The following is a 25,425-nucleotide window of genomic DNA, read 5'->3' as shown; positions in this document are numbered from 1 at the left end:
AATAGTCATTTTTCTTTTTCCTCATAAACAGGTCTCACTGTGTCAAATCCAAAACTGATCATGTTTTTGGAGCAAGAGAAGGAGCTCCGGGATGTGAAGAGAAAGGATAGTGTAGCTCTCCATGCAGGTGGGTGGGAATTGGTGAGGCAGGTGACAGAGGGGACGTCCAAGTCTTAAGGAGGAAGGTAGACCTTCAGCTGCGGTTCGAGCTCTCCTTGAAGGAATGTCAGTTGGAGACATGTCCAGTTTTATGTCTCTGTCTCTCTCAGAAGGACATCTGCTCTTCAACTAGGTTAAAGGCTTTGTAAATTCTGGTTCCTCATGAGACAAGTAGGGACATTGCTTCTCCCTCTCCTCGATGTATGCACAGTGGGGTTTGGTGCAGAAATTTTCAGAACACTGGAGATAGATTTTTAATGTTCTCTGCCTTGGCTTTCTAATGTTAGAGGCTTTAATATTAGTCTTAAACAAAACTGAGATTTAGTAATTTCATCAGATAACAGCACCGCTCTAAAATGAGAAAATATACTGCTTTATTTCCCTTCAAGTCTTCTTTTTTCTTTCTTTTCTTTTACTTCTTTCTTTTTTTATTTTAAAACTATAGAAATGTCCACTCTTTGAGTTCTGTTCATCAGTGGTCAAATAGTGCAATGTCTCCCTTTGTGTCTGAGAATTCCTACATAACAAATGCTATTGGGGAGCTAGCACATTTAGTACTTGGACTTGTAGCATTTAATAAAGTTTTATTTATTATATCATTTGTTAATAATTGCATCATGACTCTGTCTTCTGTAAACTTCTCGTGACTTTGTCATGTGTGTTTTCAGTTTCTGATTAGTCCTATATGTGATTTAGCTCTATATTTTGTACATCAAATGTCCTGATAAACATGCACATGTGCTTTTTAAGTAGTGAGTTAGACAGTTAGTAAGATTCCCATATATTTTGTTTAAAAATTTTATTTGTTTGAGAGACAGAGAGAGAAAAAATGAGTAGGGAAAGGGCAAAAGGAGAGGGAGAAGCAACGTCCCTGCTGAGCAGGGAGCCCTGGATCCAGAACCCTAAGCTCATGACCTGAACTGAAGGAAGCTGCTTAACTAATTGAGCCCCACAGGTACCCTGAATCCCCATGTTTGGAAAATCGTTTTTTTCAATAATGTGATGTTATTTCTGGGAAATTAATCTTGAGCTTTTCCTTCTAATTTCCTCAGAATGTATCAGAATTTAATCCCAAATACTAATTTCATATACAGTGTCTCTCAGCATATTTTTCAACTTCCATGGTGTTTATATACTGAGAAATGGAGAAGTTGTTTGTTTCCTCTGTCTTTTTTCTTTTTTCTCTATAGGGTTACATTTTGTGCAGGAGGGGAAATATATTAATAACGTAGTACTTTTCTTTCAAGCTTTTTAAGTGTTAAAAATTTTTTATTTACACCTTTTTTATAAAGGTTTTATTTATTTATTTGACAGAAAGAGATCACAAGTAGGCAGAGAGGCAGGCAGACAGAGAGGAAGGGAAGCAAGTTCCCTGCTGAGCAGAGAGCCCAATGCGGGGCTCGATCCCAGGACCCTTGGATCATGACCTGAGCTGAAAACAGAGGCTTTAACCCACTGAGCCATCCAGGTGCCCCTCACTTACAGCTTTCTATAATTGATTTTAATGAGAATTCTTTACGATGTTATAGTTCATGAATACATGCCAATCAAATGCTTGTTTTTCATGGGCACATGGACACAGTTTTATTTTTTATTTTTTTTTTAAAGATTTTATTTATTTATTTGACAGACAGAGATCACAAGTAGGCAGAGAGGCAGGCAGAGAGAGAGAGGAGGAAGCAGGCTCCCCAAGGAGCAGAGAGCCCGATGTGGGGCTCGATCCCAGGACCCCAGGATCATGACCTGAGCCGAAGGCAGAGGCTTTAACCCACTGAGCCACCCAGGCGCCCCTGGACACAGTTTTAAATCATGGTTATATGGAAGTTTTCCTTTTCTGTCATACATCAGTGTTTTATTTAGAATTTCTTGGGTTGAGTTTTGTCTTACTCTAATTTGGTAACTTCCTAATAATGTACCTCTTGTGTCTGGCTCATACCACCATATTCGTTAGTTGTGGATTTGGTCTTACCTGTGTGTGTTGTTATAGGAAGGGAATTTTCAGCTCAGTATATTTTAAGACCATGTGAGCATAACTCAAAAAAAAAAAAAAAAAGATCTTTGTGTTTTTTACCAGTAAATTTTGTAAATCTTGTGTTTGTATGGCACACATACATACTGTGTGACCCCTACTTTTTCTCTCCTTGGTAGTGGTCAGCGAATGTTGTACCTTGTCTAGGTGAGTTGTCATCAACATAGAATTCATTTCACCTTGTTTTTGTGGGTGAATTTTTATTCTCTCTGCATGAGAGAAAGACTGTTTTGAATTCAAAGTAATTTTCAAACATTTTATACTTCTGTATCATGTTTTGGTATGAAATATGAAAGATAGATTTTATCTGTAATTGTAAGATGAATACCCATGATATGCCTTGGTACCTTTCTCATTGCCTTTTGTGTCTTCTGGGAGCATTTTCCTTGTGGTTACATTAGAGATTCCTTAAAAAAACATTGTTGTAAAACAGTTTAAAACTCAGTGTCAATCCCATAAAGAATTCTTCTTCCTGTCTCTACCCCTGCACCCCTGCACTTTGATACTACAAATTCTTTTATGTTGTATACTTTATGACCTACATTTGTGATTTTAATACTTTAAAAAAAAAGTTCTGTAGCAGAAATAAACGTAACTGGTATCTCATTACAACACTACAGGTTTGTGTAATTGTCTACATATTTCTGCTCAGTGGAGAGCTTTGTGTTCTTGTGTGGTTGCAGGTTCTGGGTAGAATCCTTTTATTTCATCTAGAGAGTGTTTCTTTAATGGTTCTTGTAGGATAGATCTACTGGTAAATGTAGAGGGGTCTTTACTTGGGAATGTCTTCATTTCTACGTCTGCAAAAAAGAGTTTTGCCCGGTATTCTTGGTTGCATTTTTTGATCTTTCAGTACCGGATTGCATTATGCCGGCCCCATTCTTATTGGGACTGCTAGGATCCCACTACTGCTCTTCTAGGAGCTCTTGCACAAGGTGCAGTGCATTTCCCATGCTGTTTCAAAGGTTTCTTTTCATCTGTGGTGTTTGATGGGTTAATTACAACATGTCATCAGTCTTCCCATTCTTTGTATGTGGTCTGCTGTATATACCATAGTTTTATAAGGAAGTAATTTGAGGGGTGCCTGGGTAGCTCAGTGGGTTAAAGCCTCTGCTTTTGTCTCAGGTCATGATCCCAGGGTCCTGGGGTCAAGCCCCACATCAGGTTCTCTGCTCAGCAGGAAGCCTGCTCCCCTCTCTCTCTCTGCCTGCCTCTCTGCCTACTTGTGATCTCTGTCAAATAAATAAATAAAATCTTTAAAAAAAAAAGTAGCCCACAAGTCATGTTTCATGGTGAATCATCTCTGAATGTGAATATTGAACCCTGTTTAAAAAAAAAAAAATACCCTGTGTGCATTTGAAACGTGGGAGTATCTGTCTGATGCCAATTTTCATTGGAAACCTTTGAAATTGTGGTTTTATTCGCAGTCATCTGAATGTAGCCAACTGTTTGGCATTCCTTCTAGAGGTATCCCATGGACCTCAGCAGCTTCTGCTGTAAAATATGTGCGATCATTTTGAATATACACTTATTCTCTATGAGCACAGAGGGCTAGACATCTGTCCATGGACACGTGTGGACTCCTGAGTGCCTCCAAAACCTATGCTGGCAACTCTGTGATCAGCCAGGGCCAGAGGTGGTGCTGAACTTGTGGTGGGATCAAGGGCCATTCTCTGTTTCTGGGCAGGACAATAGGCTGGGCTAAGAGGTTCACTGAGGAAGCTCCCTGGTCATGCAGAGTAAGAGCTTATGCTCAATCCTTGGTCCATGCTGCGGGCTTGGTTTTCTCCCCAGAGACCTGTTAGAGAGGCTCTGAGGTTGTCTAGGGTCTCTGTTTAGGCTTCCAGTGGAGCAGGATTGGAGGCTAAGATCAACCATGGGAAGTGACTTAGAACTTGCATAGCTACACAGACAGAGAACAGAGAATGTTCTAGCTCAAAGCATTGGCTGGACACCCAAGTCAGTCACAGCTGCTGACAAATCTACTTAGCCAGGTAGGTTCTTCTCCTCTCTGCAAGTGGGCAGATTCCCATGGATCTCTGATTCGTTGCCACTACAAGTTGGAGCACTGTCTGGTCTGGCAGCTCTACGATCTGAGCACTGGTTGCCGTAAGCCCTGCCCACCTTCTCCATGTCTATAGGGTCCCCAGTGGTCCAGCACCATAGATTCCACCAGGGATCCCCAGGAGGTGAGCTATCACTGGGCCACCCAGAGAGTTTTTGCCCTTTGAGGAATGCTGGATGTCCACTCTGGGCTGTCATTTTCTTTGACATTGTAGTTCCTTCTGGTCCCTCTTAGTGGCACACTGTGCTGGCCCGGGGAAGGCACACTGGGATCCACGTGAAATTGCTCCTGTTACCCTTCTAGGGGTGTCCTTCTTGATCTCTGGGGTCCTGGGGTGCATCAGCCTATGCTTTTGTATTGGGATTCATGCACTGGTGTCTCAGTGTGAACAGCTGCTCATTGAGCGAAGGTGGAACTACTTTTTCACTATCTTCATGAGGTCCTCACTCTGTGAAGAACAGTTTTCTTTGACCTGGGCTAAAAACAGTTGTTTCCCTGTATACATGTATTTGTGGGTATTTTTTTTTATATGTGTGTATGAATTTGCACATATACATGCTTGATATCCAAGAGGTAGTATGCTTAAATCATGATTTTTTGATATTGAAACATAACCCTAACAGAGACAAATGCCTTTCATGTTAACGATTATTCTGTGAGATGTGTCTGTTGCCATGCTGCTTATTTGATTGCTTATCACCACATGGGTTGTTTATTCTTCCATTTCTTTAAATTTGATCATCCAGTTTTTTATTTATAGATAAAGGAAAAATTTCAGTTTCTGTGTTGTCCCCACTGTGACAGCTTACGTGATTTTTGATGTTTGGCTCCTGGTTCATGCATGATCATACCATGTTCTACTTTTATCTGCTTTGTTGCTGGTGGTGTTTCTCTCTATTACTACAGAGTTGGGCACTAACTGTTAGCCAGTCTCTTTTTCAAAGTGTCTAGTGAGTTCCTGTCCTCATTTTTTTCTGTTATGCCTTTTTCTTCAGTCTTTGTAGTTCTCCATATATCATGAGAATGTGTCCTTTGTATCCTTTCTAACTCTATTTCTCTCTCTCGAACTTGGGATACAGAGATGTTTTTAATTCTTTTTGTAATCTTTTTCTTCATTTCACCACTCATGGTTGGTGTGTTGTTGTTGTTGTTTTCTTTCTCTTAGCAATTTTTTCTTATACCATACCCCAGAGATCGAGTCCTTATGTTTATCAGTCAGAAATGTAGTATAAACTGATGTGCTCTGTGGTTTCCTTAGTGTCTGGGGTTTCCTAATTTTTTTCTCCCTACATGGCTAAGAAAATGAAATTTCCTCTGAAAAAGTTGAACCATGTTTTTTTTTTCTTTTTTTAAAAAGATTTTATTTATTTATTTGACAGAGATCACATATAGGCAGAGAGGCAGGCAGAGAGAGAAGGGGAAGCAGGCTCCCCAGTGAGTAGGGAGCCCAATGCAGGGCTTTATCCCAGGACTCTGAGATCATGAGCTGAGCTGAAGACAGAGGCTTTAACCCACAGAGCCACCCAGGTGTCCCTGAACTATGTTTTCTTTTCATTTCCTTAGACAGATCAGTTTTTCCACAGACTTTATTTATTTATTTGTGAGAGAGAGAGAGAATGAACACAAGGTCAGAGGAGGTCCAGAGGCAGAGTGACAAGCAGACTCCCCACTGAGCAGGGAGTCCCAGGCAAGGCTCTATCCCAGGACCCTGCATCAGGATCCAGTTTTTAGGCAGAAGCTTAACTGACTGACCCACCCAGGCTTCCCTACACAAGTCGTGTCTTGATATGCATTCACATGGCCAAGATCTTAGATGCTGACTTCTCCATTGATTTATCTCTGTCTTCCTCCTCTAGTGGTGTTTTTCAGTCTCCCAGGCCCACACACCCAATGTCAGTTGTGGTGTCATCGATCTTCCATGGGCCTGTGTGCTCAGATGAATGATTATTCCTCTATTCCCACAGCAGATACACCTCCAGGAACTGGGAAAATGCCATAATCTTTGTCTTGCAGGCTGTCCCTGCAATCCTGGCAACCTGATCAATGTACCATTGTCTCTCTTTACTTGACTCGAGGTAGGGTAAGCTACAACTTTTATTACCAAACAGGTGAGCATAGGCAACTCATTGTCCATTGTCTGTAATGGAGTCCCACCCACACTGACAGCTTTTGGATGAAAGATTTCTGCCATGATGTTGGATGCACACTTCATTTTTAGGTTTACAGAGTGGCCAGGGATGTGTCTTTGGTGGTACCATGTGCATCTTAGGTATCTTCCAGAGCTTTGCAATTGGCCCTATGGCCGATGGTTGGAAAATCTTAAAGTCAAACCTTCCAGGTACATTGACTTTGTGACCTACCCTGCATGTAACTGTATATCACTCCCAGATGAGCAGCAAAAGATCATGAAGGAAAATGTATTGGTGACTGTTGTGGATATCTGCACCGAATCACAGATGTGACTTATATAGTATTATTATCACTATTCCTTGAAGTCATGTGGTGACCTCATGATCTGCACAGGGGTTTCCTTGATTGATGTTTTAGTTGTAATTTTCATTCCACTCATATTTGGTAGTATAGTGATGGCATCTTGATCATGGGTAGATGAGTTTATTGTGTTGGAAAACAGATGTTTCTTTCCAAAGCTGAAGATTGGGCATATACGCTAGGTGTTCCTTGAAGATACTGAGGTTTCCTATGCTCAGAGTCTCCAACACAAACCCACCGCATGTGCAGTGCATTCCTGTATGTGTTGGGGTGGCGGCTGGCCAGTGGAATTAGTGTGATGAAGATGTTTATGATGTTTGCTGTGTCATGAGCCCTAAGACACTTGGACTTTGACCTGGGAACCTCTTGTCTTGTGCCTGTATTGGAACACTGTTACAGACCAACGGGTTACAGTATAGAATGTGTGTCATCTTGGAAGTTTTATATTTATTGAGATTATCTATGGACTTTATTCAAAACAAAATAGATGTTCATAGGTCTGTTTCTTGTTTGTTCATTTACATTGTTGTTTTGACTATACACGTAAGTGAATATGTATGGTATTTATCTTTGAATCTCTGACTTAGTTCACGTTGCATAATTACTTCTGAGTCAAACCTCGTTATCACAAATGCAAGACCCAATGAAAAAAGCATAAAGAGACACACAAGTACAATGAATAGCCTGATCATTACCAGTGTGGAATGGAGAAAGATGATGGGCATCATGAGGAAGTGGGAATGGGAACTAGAGGCTTCCATGGGGTGAAAAGAATACAGGGAACTCCTCCAATGGTATTTTCATAGCATATTATGGTGCCAGATGGTAGTTACTTGTGGTGAGCATAGTAGAACCTACAGAGTTGTCGAATCCCCATGTTCTATACCTGAACTAATGGAACATTGTCCATTATACATTAATAGAAAAGAAATCAAGATGGATACTGAGAGGCATATACCTAAGTAGATTAAACTAGTGTCTGAAGAAGTTGCAGGTAGGGTGCCTGGGTGGTTGATGGGGTTAAGCCTCTGCCTTCAGCTCAGGTCATGATCTCAGGGACCTGCGATTGAGCTCCACATTGGGCTCTCTGTTCAGTGGGGAACCTGCTTCCCCCTCCCTCTCTGTCTGCCTCTTTGCCTACTTGTGATCTCTCTCTCTCTCTGTGTCAAATAAATAAATTTTAAAATCTTAAGAAAGAAAAAAAAAAACACAAGATTTTCAGGTAAAAAAAAACTAACCTTACTCTTCCAAGGAAGCTACCCCTAAGTATTCATATAAGGATAAAGTCCTAGGAAAGCAAATTGATCTGTATCACAGTCGAGATGAAGTTTCCTTAATACAGAAGGGGACAGGGAATGAGAAGCATAGGCCCAGCAGTGTGAAGAAGTGAACTTGAAGACCAGGAAGAGCCTGTGGTCCTCATAGGCTGAGCAGCCCCAGGGGTACGTGGAAAAACAGTCATATCTGTGAGAGGTTTTTTTTTGTTTTGTTTTGTTTTTTTAACTTGGTTTTGTTTTTTTCAGTGTTCCAAGATGCATTGTTTATGCACCACACCCAGTGCTCCATGAAATATGTGTCCTCCTTAATAGCCACCACCAGGCTCCCCCAAACCCCATCTCACTCCCCTCCAAAACCCTCAGCTTGTTTCTCAGAGTCAGCCAGCTCTCATGGTTCACCTCCCACTCCGATTCCCACCAACTCCCTTCTCTCCCTCTGCCAATGTCCTCCGTGTTATTCCTTATGATATGATACTTGACTCTCTCTGCTTGACTTACTTCACTCAGCATAATCATCTCCAGTGCTGTCCATGTTGATAAAAGTTGGGTTTTCATTCTTTCTGATGGAGGCACAATATTCCATTGTATATATGGACCATACTATCTTTTTAAAAAAATTTAACATATCATGTGTTATTAGCCCCAGGGGTACAGGTCTGTGAATCACTAGGCTTACATACTTCACAGTACTTCTGTAAGAGCTTCTTAAGTCTATTTCCTTGAGTGTGGTCTCTCTCATCTCTCCCCATTTGAGTGTGTAGTAATGGCCACAGGTTTCAGGATGGCTTTTCTGTGTAAGTGTATTCTTTGGAGAAGACCAGAAAGTGTAACCACGTTTTATAACTGTGCTCATTTTCACCAAAGTCAGTTTGTTTCTTTTTTTTTTTTAAGATTTATTTATTTATTGGACACAGAGAGAGAGATCACAAGTAGAAAGAGAGGGAGAAGCAGGCCCTCCGCCGAGCAGAGAGCCAGATGCTGGACTTGATCGCAGGACCCTGAGATCATGACCTGAGCTGAAGGGAGAGGCTTAACCCCCTGAGCCACTCAGGCCCCCCATCAGTCAGTTTTCAGCAGGAAGACTCGGTGGAAAGAAGTGATCCTGTCGCCTGAAGCCATGAGTATTAGGAAAAAATGCAGGGGAAACCTGAAATTGATAAGGGCTGTGGATGCAGTGGGGTCCAAGCTACAAAATCCAGGGTTGCAGCCAGAAGCAGATTGCACCTGCTTTTCTCATGAAAGAGGGAGCTATTTCCGTGAATACAGTGGTATGGTGAATTGAAGAAAGAAAAGTAAGAGGAGGTCCAGAGAAAATTTTACAGGGGTAGAGTTGGCTTGAATGAAGAGGGAAGGGAAGGGAAGGTCTCCATGCCAACCTCTATGCTCTTCCCGCTTTTTAGGAACCTTTGAAACTCTTCATCATGATTCAGTCATGGAATTCTGTGGGAAGCATGCATTGTCAATATAAGACATCAGTGGCACATTTGTGAAAAGTAGAAACTCAGACCTCACCCAAACATCCAAATCAGAATATGAATCACATCACAGAATTCATACTGGAGAGAAACCTTAACAAGTCATGAATGTGGCAAGACCTTTAAGGACAGCTTAGCCCTGACTCAGCACCACAGTGTTCATTGTGGAGAGAAACCTTACCAATGTCAAGAATGGTGTTAGCTGGGGCGCCTGTGTGGCTCAGTGGGTTAAGCCGCTGCCTTCGGCTCAGGTCATGATCTCAGGGTCCTGGGATCGAGTCCCTCATCGGGCTCTCTGCTCAGCAGAGAGCCTGCTTCCTCCTCTCTCTCTCTCTGCCTACTTGTGATTTCTCTCTGTCGAATAAATAAATAAAATCTTTAAAAAAAAAAAAAAAAGAATGGTGTTAGGCCTTTGCAGGCACTCTGTCCTCATTAAACATCATAATATCCATATTAGGTAGAAAGCTTACCAGTGTACAGAATTGTCGGAGGCAGGCCCCTGGCCAGGGAGGCCTCCGCCATTAAAAGATGGCACCTGGCTAGTTGCCAGGTGAGGATTGCCTCATGAGACTAAGCGGAATGCCCAAAGAGGAAGTAAACAGCATTGGTTGCTAGCGAAGTTGTTCGTTTAGGTGCACAGCCTGATTCAGTCCGTCCTGTACCCTGCTCGCTGATTGGTCATGTAAGCATATATAAGTGTGTAGACTTGCGGAAATAGAGAGAAGATGCATCCGAACTGGGGCATCTTGTCATCCTTCTGGGCCGAGGGCGATAAATGGCGCCGGCACCCGGGAATTAAATAAAGGAATCTTGCAAGGTAATCCGCAGGAAAGCGGGGAGTAAAGGTCCGCAGGTAAGCGGGGACAGTAGCCACGTTCAAAAGTGGGAATTCCGCGGTAAAGCAGGGAGTAAACATAGAAAAACCTTGCAAGGGAGAAGTCCGCAGGTATGCGGGGTAAAACCACGACAAAGGTGGTGGGAAACTTGTACAAGTCCGCAACAAGAAGCGGGGCGGCCTTAGAGCCGGGATTTAGCGGCGAGTATACGCGGAACAGCCATTAGGTTGGGATTCTAATTATAGGATCTGGACTGTCAAAGTCGAGGTTAGAGGGTTCCCTAAAGGACCTTCTAAAGGCCAATGGCACGCCGTTAAAAACGAAAACTGCTAGGATAAAAACGGTCAGCCCATATGGATTCTTCCCCCAAGCCCTTAGTTCTTTGGAGGACACTGCCCGCCATAATGCAGCAGCTGGAAATCCTCAGTGGGACCTAGAAATGTTAATGGGAATAGGACCGTACATGGGAAAGCAGGCCCAAATACAATACAACCCTGCGGTGTATCTGCAAATAGCCACGGTGGCCACTAAAGCATGGAAGACAATTCAGGGCAGTGGGGATTTACAGGGTCAGCTGTCTAAGGTAATACAAGGACCAAATGAAGCATATGCTGATTTTGCAGCGAGGCTGATGCAAACAGCTGGTCGAATATTTGGGAGGTAGAGACAGCCATGCCATTGATAAAACAGCTGGCTTATGAGCAGGCTAATAAATGGTGTAAAGAAGCCATCAGACCTTGGAAAAGCAAAGACTCGAGTACATATATTAAAGTTTGCAGGGATATCAATGATAGTGTTATTCAAGGGCAGATTATGGCTGCAGCTATCACTCAAGGTTTACAAGGATTACAGGGAGCTCAACAATATAAACATAGGGGTACTCCTGGATTTTGCTATTACTGCAAGAAGCCAGGACACCTGTAGGAGCTATAGTTACCAAAGAAGAGAGTTGGACCTTCCTATATCAAAGCTCCTCTCCCCAAGAAACCAAGCTGCTCACAGCGATGAAAGCATTTCAAATGTTTCATCAAGAACCCTTCAACCTTTTATCAGATAGTAGATATGTGGTGCAAGCTGTCTCTATCATTGAAAGTGTGGGTTCTATTAATGCCAGGTCTACTATCTCTGAGGCATTAAAAGAAATCCAAACATTAGTTTGGGACAGGAAGGCTCCATTTTATATTGGCCACATACGAGCTCATATAACCTTACCAGGCCCCCTGACAAAAGGTAATCAGTTAGCAGACTCCTTAACCAGAGGAGAGTTTGTCTTTGACATATGGTGGGCCCTATTGGGACTGGGATATATAGGGCCCTTCCTGGCAATTTGTGTAACTTCCATAGCCTATACTAATATGAGTGACTTACAGATTGTCTCCCGACAGCTCTCCCAATACTTGCGGGGGAATTAGTCCACAGAATTCCAAAACTATACTCAGCACCTGCTACTAGGCATAACAAGGATAAATAACACCAGAGTTGAGCTTGCAACTCTCCCAGAGATAATCAAAACATTGCAAGATGTGTTAACCTTTACAAAACAATGGGCTAGCGTAATTGGTCTGATGATAATCCTCGTAGTGGGCTTGATTCTGCTAGTAAGGAAACTGCAAATTTGGAGGTGACAGCAACATAGGCAACAGCAAGCCATGGTGCAGACCTTGTTAGCCATCAAGGCTGGAACATCCCTCCAAGTGTGGCTAAGTATGCTGGATCGGTAGTCAACGACGGGTAAGTTTGGTGGGGGAAATATACCAACCTAAGACAGGACGCAGATCATTGATATCTGCCGTCTGATGACGGGTAAGGATATTCCCCGCCACTGACAACCTAAGACAGGCACGATCCCTGCCATAAAAGAAAAAAGGGGTGGGGCGCCTGGGTGGCTCAGTGGGTTAAGCAGCTGCCTTCGGCTCAGGTCATGATATCAGGGTCCTGGGATCGAGTCCCCCGTCGGGCTCTCTGCTTGGCAGGGAGCCTGCTTCCCTCTCTCTCTCTCTCTCTGCCTGCCTCTCCATCTACTTGTGATTTCTCTCTGTCAAATAAATAAATAAAATCTTAAAAAAAAAAAAAAAGAAAAAGAAAAAAGGGGGAGATGTCGGAGGCAGGCCCCTGACCAGGGCGGCCTCCGCCATGAAAATATGGAGCCTGGCTAGTTGCCAGGTTAGGATTGCCTCGTGAGACTAAGCAGAACACCCAAAGAGGAAGTAAACAGTATTGGTTGCTAGCGAAGTTGTTTGTTTAGGTGCACAGCCTGATTCGCTCCCTCCTGTACCCTGCTCGCTGATTGGTCATGTAAGCGTATATAAGTGTGTAGACTTGCAGAAATAAAGAGAGAGAAGATGCATCTGACCTGGGGCGTCTTGTCGTCCTTGTGGGCCGAGGGCGATACAAAATGTAATAAGAGGGGTGCCTGTGTGGCTCAGTCAGTTAAGGCTGTCCCTTAGGCTCAGGTTATGATCCCAGGGTCCCAGGGTTAAGCTCTGTATTGGGCTTCCTGCTCAGCAGGCAGCCTGCTTCTCCTTCTCCCCCTGCCTGACCCTCCTCACTACTTGTGGTCTCTCTCCATCTCTCTGTCAAATAAGTAAATAAAATCTTTAAGAAAGAAAGAAAAAAAGAATGTGAGAAAAATCGGTTAAGGAGTGCTCACCCATTCATGCCTATGAGAGAATTCATTTTGGACCATAACCTCCCAAATATAACCAGGGTGGCAAGGCCTTGTCCAGCATGCACACCTTCTAAACAGATTATTCATACTGGAAAGACACCAGATGAATTATGTGGCCAAACCTCTAGCAGTCACACAACCCTTACTGCACATCACAGAATTCACCCTGCAGAGAAAATTACAGATGTAATGAATGTGAGAGAGTGCCTAAGGACTGCTCCTTCCTCACTCCATATGAGAGATTTTATATAGGAGAGTAAGTGTACAAATATTAAAAATGTGTCTGACCTCTCAGTGGGACTCCCAATTTTCTTAACATCGTTGTTTTCATACAGGAGTGAAAGTTTGAAATGTAAAGAATATGGCCAAGCCTGTAGCTGGAATTCAGTGCTTACTCAGTATCTCAAAATGCATAGTAGATTCAAACCCTTGGAACATCGTGAATGTGGAAAGATTTTCATTTTAGTACATTGGAGCACACACCAGGGGGTGCATTAAGGAAAGTCAGTAGAAAATTAGCAGTGTTTAGAAAACTATTGAATTGAACATCTGATGCTAATGAATTTTACAGAAATCAAGCCAATGGAATACATTATTCATTCAATTCAAACATTACTCCCTATGAAATAGTGATTATAAGGAAAAATCAAACTTACACACTTAGAAAATGTATGTGGTATTCTGTTTCAACAGATTTAGCAGATTGACTTTTTCATATATATAAGGACAGTATTTTTAAGTATTTTACATTAACCCTATTTGAGATTTGTGACTAACAGTATTAATCTATTTCCTCTGAAATTACTCCAGAAAATTCTTCCTTTCCTTGTGGGTGTGTAAGACCACATGGTTGATTGTTGCTACATCAAATTATATGTCCTGCTCCATTAAGTGGGACTCATACGTACCTAATTTTCCATGAAAGATGACCATATGATATAAAGCATATGAAGTATATCTTATTGGAGATGGTGCTTACTGTTATAACAATGATGTAATGGAAGAGGTGTTCGGAGCACACATTTCTGCATTCATTGAAACTAAATAACTTCCTCAATATTAGAAATAAGAGGTTTTCCTGATGGTTCTTTAAGGAAAAAGAGGTAGCCGGTCAGTAAACTACCAATGTATCTTCCTAAGTGCAATTGTTAGAGAGTATGACTTGATGTGGTTAAATGAGGAAACCCTGACAGATGACTGCAGGAGGGTAGCTAACTCTTCTTCACAATGCCATACCATTGAACATACACATTTCTGAGGAATGTACCTCAGTCCTGAAATTTTTGGAAACAGGTACTCCATATCCTTCTGGAAACACTTGAATGCTTTTGCACGTGTGTTCTGTATTTTGAATGGTGACAATAGAGTGGATTTGAAATGCATAACTTAGTGTTTGTGTGAACTTGATGTATTTTCATTAATAAAATCTAGTGTGTTTTAACATCTGGATATGGATGTGTCATGAATGATGTGTTATCCTACATCTAGTGTTCATTTTTCTCATTGAAGATTGTAGGGATCTAATCGAATCAATCACCTATATGATACTGGAGTAAAACAATATACCTAGGAATCCATTTTCTCTGAAGGTTTAAGTTGTCTGAAGGTTTAAAGGATATGTGATTATTTTTCCCCTAGTCTATGCTGTGATTTTCTCCTCTTTGTGAATACAATGATATTAACCATGGGTGTATTACCGAGGTATGTAACATAGAGGTATTGTTGGTGTTTTACCTCACATAATCTGTGTTACTGCTACTTGGCATCAATTTTGTGTAGCCAACATTTTTGAAGGTCCTTGCCCTGACAGGAACCATTCTCAAGAGTGTATTCCCCAGTCACCACACTGCAGGGTGTCAAGTCAGTGGACCATCTTATATGACATTAGCACTCCATTCTTGTGAGCCACCATCACTCTTTCTCCCAATGCTTTCCCTCCCATGTCCCTTAGAGAAGACTTCCCCTCCTCCAGAGCCTCCCTAAATCTGTTTCAGTCGGAATGGCATATTCTGGACTTAGACTTGGGACTCTCTAGCACTGCACCATGGACCCAAATGAAAGCATGTGCCCCATGTCCTACACAGAGTGGTACTTCGATGTGTCTATGAGGTACGCATGCGCATATGACCATGCTATGTGTGTTACAGATACCCCATAAGAAAGAGAAATCTATCCCAATAGGCGTGATGTGGTAGTCCAGGGAAGAGACAGAAAATATTCAAGATGAAGAATTAGCATGTAGAGTAGAAGTGTCCCGAATTTCCCAAGGGACTCCCTAGATGTAGAAAAATAACTTCTACTTGTTTATGACCTAGTTATCTCCAGATCTCCATTTGGATTTGCCCAAATTTTTCTTTCCAGCTATGTAGGCACAACAGCCATTCTTTTTTGCCTGTGCTAGGAGAGAGTGTCTTCAGAAGATGCTTCATTGAGATTAGACAGATGGAAAGCTGGTGGGTATTAAGACATTTAGCACGGGGATGTGGGATGTGAATCTAAGTAAAATTTGAGGAAGGCACCATCCTTCAAGAGAATGGCAAGACCTATTAAAATGAAATGTGAGGAACTCTTTCCCATGTGGGAAGGGACCTGGAGGTGACTCCCTTTAGTCACTGCAACAGCACAAGGAGCTCTTGCTGGTGTCATCTGATGAACACATGTAATGGGGGAAAGAATTGGCTAATGTGGGTTTCTCAGGAGTAGGGAAGTCCTGCTTCATCCTGATGATTTGATTGATCTCCTGTGTCTTCCTGAGGACTAATGCTGCTGGATGTCAGTGATTACACTACTTTACCCTCCTAGGGATGGAGGAGGGTATTGGTTGATGCAATCATGTGGGCAGCTTTAAGATGTCACAGGGTAGAATAGATTGAAGAAGCCTTCTGAACAGTGAAATAGGCAGGATCTGCAAGACACATGCTGTGGTTGCTCCCAAGCCCTTGTTTCCCAGGGAGATGACCCCAGTCAAGGTCAGATCCAGTGTGGTTGGGTGATCTTCAGGGAAGCTGCTTCAGTGCTGTGCGGGACTTTCCTCTCTTTTCTCAGCACCATAATGAGTGTAGATCTGTATTTTGGGTCTTTGCATCGCATGGATTTGTTGGTGAAGCAGTTCAACAGTGAGAAGCAGTGAGTATATCTGCATGAAACAGTCCAGCCCAAGTGTTCATTGACCCCTCAATGAATAAAGAAGATAGAAATCAAAAGGCATATTTATAGTCCTAAAAGGGATGGAATCTTGCCAATTGCCACAAGATGGATAGAGCTAGAGTGTATTCTTCCAAGTGAAATAATTCAGAGAAAGACAAGTATTGTATCATTTCAGTCATGTTTGGAATTCAGAAAACAAAACAAGTGAGCAATCGGAAAGAAAAGAGAAAGGGAGAGGCAATGCATGAAATAAATTTTTTAAAAATGATTTTATTGTTTTTACATAGAGACAGTGAGAGAGGCAACAAAAGGAGTGGGAGTGGGAGAGGGATAAGTAGGCTCTCTGCTGACCAGGGTGTAGGATTTGAGGCTTGATGCTAGAACCCTAGGATCAGGACCTGAGCTGAAGACAGATGCTCAATGACTGAACTGCCCAGACACACCAAGAAACAGATTCTTAACTTGAGAAAACAACCTGATGGTTGCCAGAGTGAACGTGGGTTAGTGGATGCATTAAGTAAATGGTGGAGATTAAGGACTGCCCCTGTAATAGGCATAGAATGTTATATAGAATTGTATAATCACTGTTGTACACCTAAATCAAATATTACTTCAATATGTTAATGAAGCAAAATATAAGGAAGAATCTTAAACGTATTTTGTATTTTGCACATTTAAGAAATTTTTTGTTTTATATTGCCTGACTTGTAGCTTTGCCCAAAATATACCTTTGCACACAAATACAAATACGTATTGTTCTCCCTTCCTCATTTTTCCCAAATTCAGAAAGTTTTGGGGACTGTTCTTAATTTTTATGCCATTATATATTTTAGCTCTGAATGAATATGCTAATTAGAGTGATCTTACTATATTTCATGTCATGGTTTTCTCTGTAGTTAGTCTGCCTAAATTCAAAGTGCTTAGTATTTAATAGGCTGATTCTTTTACACTTCCCCTGATGGAACACCTAAATTATTGGTGTCCTGAATGGGAATCCCTGTGGGATGGCTGCTGGATGCTGAAGCTGACTCTGCCACTGTCTACTGAGAGGAACTAATGTCATTTTGTGTTTGGATTCATTCAGAATCTTACTGCAAGAATGCATCATTTCAATGGGCTACATTGTGAAGGATTTAAAATTTTAGGAGTGCCTGGGTGGCTCAGTGGGTTGGGCTTCTGCCTTTGGCTCAATTCATGATCTCAGGGTCCTGGGATTGAGCCCTGCATCAGGCTCTCTGCTCAGTGGGGAGCCCGCTTTCCCTCCCCAACCCTGCCTGCCTCTCTGTCTACTTGTGATCTCTCTGTCAAATAAATGAATAAAATCTTTAAAAAAAAAATTCTTACGAGAGAGAGAGTACACTTGTTACTGGTGGTGTTGGGGGAGGGGAGTGGCAAAGGGAGAGAATTTTTAAGTACCCTCCACCCTGGGGACAGAGCCAATCCTGGGGTTCCATCTAACAACCCTGAGATCTTGACCTCAGCCCCATCAAGAGTCAGCTGCCTATCCAACTTAGCCACTCAGGCTTTCCATCTTTTTAAATAATTTATTTAGATTCCAATTAGTTAACATAACATGTTTTCAGTTTCAGATATCAAATATAGTGATTCCACAGTTCTATACACAGTTCCCAGTACTCACCAGGTGTATGTCCCCATTAATCTTTGAAATGGAGTCTCCCTGAAGCATGAATGCAGCCGTGTGATTTTTTTTTTTAAGATTTTATTTATTTATTTGACAGAGATGACAAGTAGGCAGGCAGAGAGAGGGGGGAAGCAGGCTCCCCGCTGAGCAGAGAGCCTGATTCGGGGCTTGATCCTAGGACCTTGAGATCATGACCTGAGCCGAAGGCAGAGGCTTAACCCACTGAGCCACCCAGGCTCCCCCAGCCATGTGATTTTTGTTCCACTTGATTCTTTTATGTGGTTTCCTGTTTCAGTCACCAGGACCACTATAGAAAGACCACTTCATCTTTTACAGTGAGACAACTGCAGTATTTCCTGGAATGGCTAAAAGAAAAAGGATAACACCAATTTTCAGTGAGAATGTTGAGGAATTAGAATTCTCATATCGGGATGCCTGGGTGGCTCAGTTGGTTGGACGACTGCCTTTGGCTCAGGTCATGATCCCGGAGTTTCGGGATCGAGTCCCGCATCGGGCTACCAGCTCCACAGGGAGTCTGCTTCTCCCTCTGAGCTTCTTCTCTCTCATGCTCTCTCTCATGGTCTCTTTCTCAAATAAATAAATAAAATCTTTAAAAAAAAGAATTCTCATATCGATGGGAGGGTGAAAAGGACATTCACTTCAGAATGTGTGGCAGTTACTTATGAAAAGAAACATTTACCCACTGAAGGGGAACAATTTGTTACCCTAAAATGTATCTGGCATAAGCATTATTTTAGGCTGGTTATTTTAAAGGCAGATAAAGGAAAGGCTCTGAAATCCTGTGTTTACTTTTGGAAGACTTTTGCATTTGTAAGGAGAAGCTCCACCTGTAAGGTGTCTCTGTGTAGCAGAAAGGAGGAGAATGTGTCTCCAGAAACTCCAGTGAAGGCATGGATCTTCATCTGTCACCACCACAGCCTTGGTTAATGTGCTTGGCCTGGTCACCTCCCCTTTACTTCCCAATAGGATCACGTGTGGAGTTTCAAAAAGGATCTTCTCTGTTAGCCTCCCTTTCAGATTCTGTTGGTCAGTTTGGGTGGAAACAATCCTGTTGCATTAATTAAGGCCTCCCGGTGATTCTCAGTGAGGCTAGGGGTAAGCACGAGGGCTTCAGGTTATTTTATGAGAGAGAGAGGAGGCTTTGGCTCATGGAGAGGCAACATGGTCTCTGCTATGTGAGCCTTGGAGAGTCAGGTCCATGCAGCACATGGTGCCTATGCGCTCTCTGTCTCTCTGGGCACTTTGGAAGGGGAGCCCCCCTGGAATTAGAGAAGGAAAATTCAGGGCCTGGTGTTCAAGTAGGAACTCCAAGTTTCTTTTTTTTTTTTTAAGATTTTATTTATTCATTTGACAGAGAGGGATGACAAGCAGGCAGAGAGAGAGGAGGAAGCAGGCTCCCCGCTGAGCAGAGAGCCCGATGTGGGGCTCGATCCCAGGACCCTGAGATCATGACCTGAGCCGAAGGCAGCGGCTTAACCCACTGAGCCACCCAGGCGCCCTGGAACTCCAAGTTTCTGAACAGTTCCTGACACAAAGCACTAGGATGTTGGGTCTATCTGCATTTCAGGGTCTTGTCTAAAGGCAAGCAGTTTACAGGTGAAGAGTTTGTATTGGCAGCTTGAGGGGCATTTTCTCCTGATGGAGCTGTGACTTCTCTACAAAAACCTGAGGAGAAAAAAAAAAATCTACAGGATGAAGTAAAAGAAGAAATGGCCTGCCAGTTCTCAGGTAAGTTTGGAATCCCAAGTCAGAAGTCTAGTCATGTTTTTCTCCTGAAATTCCTTGCATTTAGAAATTGCAAATGTTGATTGCTCTAGTTCTGATGTTTCTGGTGCATGTGTTCTTGAATGTAGTATTCATTTTCTGAAGTGACACCATAGGCTAGGTCTTTAGAACACTACTCCCCTATATCCCAGATAACCCCTACCTCCCCTACCTCCCTTCTCTGCCTTCTTTCCAACCTGGCTCCAGTAGGCCATCAGCAGTTGTCACTTTGAATTAAAGTCCTGCAAGTATTGAAAATATTCCCTTGGTGGCATATCCAGAGGGGAAGGTGTGTGGCGTCTAAGATTCCCGTTGCTGATGAGGTCTGGTCCTGGTTTATCAGGGAAGGGAAACATTTCTCATTTAGGGCCTGTCTGTATGCTTTACCAGGTCTGTGTAGCCCAGGAGGAAGAAAATGCACAAGTAAAATGATGGATATAAGGTCCAGAATAACGTGGAAGTTTCTCAGATTAAAGAAGTGGGGGGAGGGGATTGTTGATTCTTCCCCTTTAGAATGTGAAAAATATGGGAAGCCTGGGTGGATTAGTCAGTTAAGTCACTGCCTTCAGCTCAGATCAAGATCCCAAGGTCCTGGGATCGAGTCCCCCTTCGGGCTCCTTGCTCAGCAGGGAGTCTGCTTTTCTCTCCGCCTCTGCCTGCCACTCTGCCTGCTTGTGTGGGCTCTCTCTCTCTCTGACCAATAAATAAAGAAAGTATTAAAAAGAATGTGAAAAAGATGTTCTATGTAGAATACACTAGAGGTTTGCCTGGGTGGCTCAGTCAGTTACGCACTGGACTGTTGATTGCAGTTCAGGTCATGATCTCCAGATCCTAGAATGAGACCCGCTTCTGGTTCCCTGCTCAGTGGGGAGTCTCTTTGAGATTCTCTCCCTCTACTTCTGGCCCTTCCCTCCTCCTTCTAAAATATAAATATTTAAATAAAAATAGACATTTAAAACAATACAGTAGGTATTACAGCACATGGAAACTGTGGTGTCTAAATGTGGTATCTCTGAGAGTGAGATGGGGACCCCAAATGTGGGTCCATGAATGGGTGGAAGCCAGTCAAGTGGGCACTGAGAAGAATTCACCTGAGGCAGAACAAAGGTATTAGAAGTTTACTGAATACACTGCAAGAGAGCAGCAGGCAGGACAGCAGAGGAGAGGCTGTCTATACGGAGACAGTGGTGGGGGCTGTGTTTGAAGGAGGAAGGTGAGGGTTCTGGGAGCTTATCCAGTTTTCCCTTTTCTGGTCACTGTACCCCATTTTCAGTGGCCCGCTGGTTGGTCAGGGCCCATGGTTACTTTGAGGTGGGTCCCCTGATGGGCCTGTCTGCCTTCAGCCATAGGGGTGCTGGGGCCCTTTCTCCATTCCTTTGATCAAGTCTGCTCACCTAAAAGCAGCCTCAACAGAAATTATAGGTGATTTAACTTCATTTATATCCACTGTATTTTCATAATTAGATTTCTATTCTAAATTAGCGTTCTCAGACCACAAGAAAACACGAGTGATAGCGTGTCCTTTGGTGTTCCTTGGGCACTGAGATCAATTTGTTGGCATACACCTAATGTTAACTGCTTTTACTGGCCTGTTGCTCTTTGCCAAATTCCTCCCCTATAGTGTTCATATTCCCTGTCTTACATTTGTACAGACCTTAGGTGTACTGAGTGATATGCAGAAACCATCACATTTAAGATGGAAACTTCGTTCTTCTGAGTTTCTTTTGCTTGGAGTCTTTCTTTCTTTCTTTTAACTCTACCCTTATATTTTATAAAAATGGCAAATACCATGAATTAACCCAGCTGTTGACTTGAATTACAAAAGTGGCATGCTTCAATAAAAATAAGAAACTTTCTACAAATCTCTGACCGTAATAAACTGCAATGTATAATGTATATAGGAGTCCTACAGAGCAACAAACTCATGTGAAACAAAAATATTTTTATACCTTTAAAATCCAAAATTCTCTTTAAAATCATTCATGAAAAAGCATCTCAAGACAGAATTAAGCCCTAAGTCAAGCATTAGGAAGGTATATTACAGCTATTTAATGTACAAAAAGCCCTATTTCCCCAGTCACTTCCATCTAATGTCTGTTTCCAGAATCATACAGACTTAAGCTTCTCTCCACCCCATGCCACCATTTCTTCAGACCCTGAAAACTGAATTTGTTGAACACCAGAAATATGACATTGTATAAATGTAACATTTTGTTGTTGATCCTCTGTAAGTTCTTCACTTAGTCCATCTGTAGCTCTGAGTCTTCCACCAACTCCTTTCTCTCCTTTCATAGCCTCTCTGAATTTCTGAGAGGATAATTTTAGAAGTTCAACAGAACCGTCACAACTGCAGGAAGCCTGCTTCCCTTCCTCTCTCTGCCTGCCTCTCTGCCTACTTGTGATCTCTGTCAAATAAATAAAATCTTAAAAAAAATAACTAAACTGATAGTCTCAACTGCATCCAAAATTATTCTGCTTATCTCCATTCCTGCACACACCTTGTTTCATATCATGAATCCTATCTTTTATGTTGTGTGCTTTATTACCTATATTTATTATGTCTTGTGCTTTGATTTTTAAAATATTTTGAGGTAGAAATGAAAGCAACCTGTGCTACCTTATTACAACACTGTGGGTTTCTATAATTTTGGAAATATTTATATTTAGTTGAGAGCTTTATATCATCTTGTGGTTTTAGTTTCTGTTTAGAATCCTTTTATTTCAACTTTAGTATTTCTTGTAGGACAGGACTACTGGTAAACATACAGGGGTTTCTATGTGGGAAAGTCTTTATTTCTACCTTCATGGAAAATAATTTTTTCCCAATACAGTATTCTTGGTGGATATTTTGATCTTTCAGTGCTTGAATACACTGTCCCATACAGTTCTTTCTACCAGGTCTACTGAGAATCCTACTACTTATAGGAGCTCTCTTGTATAAGAAGAATTGCTTTTTTCATATTGTCTCAAAGTTTTCTTTTCACTTTTGATTTTTTTCATAGGCTAATTACAAGGTGTCCCTGTGTTGACATTTATCCCACTTTGAATTTCCTGGGCTTGCTGAATTTGTTCTTTCCACATACATGAGAAGCACAAGCCCTTAGAACTTCATGTAAGCCCTCTGCCCCCTTTCACTCTCCTTTCCTTTTGGGGGCCCCTTAATGTAGCCATGGGACCACTTTCTGGTGTCCCGCGAGTGCCTACACTATCCTTATTCCACATTTTTCGTTGGTCCTCTCAGCAGGTAATTTAAAACAAGGGGTCTTTGCAAAACAAAAAACAGAACAAAACAATAGATCTTGAAGTTGAATCTTTCTTCCACTTGCTCAAGTCTGTGGGTGAGCCGCTGGTGTGTTTTTCACTTCAGGAATTTTACTCTTCCAATCCCAGTTTCTGGTTGGTTGGTTGTTATAGTTTCTGTGTCTTTGGATTTACACTTTGGTCCTGCATAGTTTTCCTGATAAGATTTACTTACCCATCTATTTTTCTTCTTTCTCCATGAGCAGCTTTACCATGGTTATTTGAATTCTTTTTCAGGCAATAAATAGTTATTAATTAATTATTTTTTTTTTTAAGATTTTATTTGACAGACACAGAGATTGGGAACACAAACAGGAAGTGGGAGACGGAGAAGCAGGCTTCCCACTGAGCAGGGAGCCTGATGTGGGACTCGATCCTAGGACCCTGGAATCATGACCTGAGCTGAAGGCAGATGCTTAATGACTGATTCACCCAGGTGCCCCACTCTTTTTAAAGATTTTATTTATTTGACAGAGATAGTGAGAAAGGGAACACAAGCAGAGGGAAAGGAAGAGAAGCAGCTATTAATTAAGAGCCAGTATTGGACATTTGTTTCATTCACCTGGTTAGAACACATTTTTCTGGTACTTTGAATGCCTTATTATTTCTGTTGACATTTAGGAATTTTAAAAAAGCAGCCTCTGGGCCCAGGATTATGGACTTGCTTTGTGCAGATGAACACAAATAATAGCAGTTTGGGGACTGCTCTTACATGTTCTAGGCATTTGTCATGTCTGAAAATGTGTGATTTCCCAGTTTTCAAAATGTAGTTACCTTTTCAGAGTCTGTGATATCTTCCTCTCTTGCTTCATCTCCGTGGTCTCTCCATTGGTTGAACAAATGCTCACCTTTTAGCCGGGCATCTAGATGCACAGTGAGAGCCCGATGCAGGACTCAATCCCAGGACCCTGAGATCATGACCTGGGCCAAAGGCAGAGGATTAACCCACTGAGCCACCCAGGCGCCCTTGGTGAGAGTTTTGCATCCATGTTCATCAGGGATATTGATTTGTAATTCTCTTTTTCAGTGGGGTCTTTTTCTGGTTTTGGATCAGGGTAATGTCCTAGAATGAGTTCTTAAGTTTTCCTTCCACATATACTTTTTAGAATAGTTTCAAAAGAATGGGTATTAATTCTCCATGAATTGTTTGATAGAATTCCACTGTGAGGCCATCCAGCCCTGGACTCTTTTTGTTGGGAGATTGTTGACTACTGCTTCAACTTCTTTGCTGGTTATGGGTCTATCTGGGTTTCTATTTCTTCCTGCTTCAGTTTTGGTAGGTAAAGTTTTCAAGGAATACATCCATTTTTCTTCTAGATTTCTTAATTTGTTGGTATATTATTATAATATTATTTTATAATTGTTGCTATTTCTTCAGTGTAGGTTGTGATCTCTCATTTTTCATTCATGATTTTATTTGGGTCCTCTGCTCTTTCTCGTAAGTCTCCTAGGGGTTTATCAAGTTTATCAGACAATCATTCCTTCAAAAATACAGTTCTTAGATTTGTTGATCTGTTCTACTGTGGGCTTGTTTTTTATTTCTATTTCATTGATTTGTGCTCATATCTTTATTATTTCTCTTCTTCTGCTGGATTTAGGCTTTATTTGCTGGTTGGTTTTTATTTATTTATTTATTTATTTATTTATTTTGAGAAAGGCCTGTATTGCTCTATGCTTCCTTCTTAGGGCTGCCCTTGGTGCATCCCACATATCCTAAACAGTAATGCTTTCATTTTCATTTGTTTCCATGTATTTTTAAAAATTATTCTTTAATTTCCTGGTTAACCCGTTCATTCTTTAGTAGGATTTTTCTTAAACTCCATTTATATGTTTTCCTTGCAGATTTTCTCATCATTGAGTTCAATTTTAAGGCAGTGTGGCCTGGAGCAACTGGGTGGCTCAGTGGGTTAAAGCCTCTGCCTTCAGCTCAGGTCATGATCTCAGGGACCTGGGATTGAGCCCCTCATGGGGCTCTCTGCTCAGTGCAGAGACTGCTTTCCCCTCTCTCTGTCTACTTGCCTCTCTGCCTACTTGTGATCTCTGTCTGTCAAATAAATAAAATCTACAAAAAAAAAAAAAAATTAAAAATAAAGCAGTGTGGCCTAAAAAATGCAGGGAATAATCCCATTTTTTCTGTACCATTCAAGACCCATTTTTGACCGAGTATGTGAACTGATCTGGAGAATGTTCCATGGGTACACAAGAAGAATGTGTATTCTGTTGCTGAATAGATATTTTACCTCAGGAAAGAATCAGTCCTCTATTAGTAGTGATGATGCCTCCCAAGGTAAGAGATGAAACATTTCTAAGCTGAATCACTTGCATGAAGTCTTCATTGGAGAGTGGCCTGTCCAATGCTACATTATTGACTCTGAATCTAGCGAGATAAGTTTTACTTGTTTTCTTTTTTTAAGATTTCATTTATTGATTTGACAGAGAGTGAGATCACAAGTAGGCAGAGAGGCAGGCACAGAGAGAGAGGCTCCCCACTGAGCAGAGAGCCCAATGCAGGGCTCAGTCCCAGGAACCTGAGATCATGACCTGAGTCAAAG

At 41.9% G+C, this 25,425-nt stretch overlaps 1 protein-coding gene across 1 annotated transcript in view; it reads left to right on the top strand.

The window, feature by feature from the left end:
• Nucleotides 1-9,730, top strand: part of LOC132005178 (KRAB domain-containing protein 5-like) — a 45,483-nt gene extending 35,753 nt beyond the window's left edge. Inside the window, exon 5 of the mRNA XM_059382028.1 lies at nucleotides 9,421-9,730. Within this exon, the coding sequence (XP_059238011.1) occupies nucleotides 9,421-9,488 (68 nt within the window). The 3' untranslated portion in view covers nucleotides 9,489-9,730. The remainder of the gene's footprint in view (nucleotides 1-9,420) is intronic.
• The last annotated feature ends 15,695 nt before the right edge of the window (nucleotides 9,731-25,425 follow it).

The sequence above is a fragment of the Mustela nigripes genome, chromosome 17 (genome assembly GCF_022355385.1).
Source record: "Mustela nigripes isolate SB6536 chromosome 17, MUSNIG.SB6536, whole genome shotgun sequence".
Lineage (NCBI taxonomy): Eukaryota > Metazoa > Chordata > Mammalia > Carnivora > Mustelidae > Mustela > Mustela nigripes.
The sequence above is the reverse complement of the archived record's forward strand: the minus strand, read 5'-3'. Positions and strand labels throughout refer to the sequence as shown.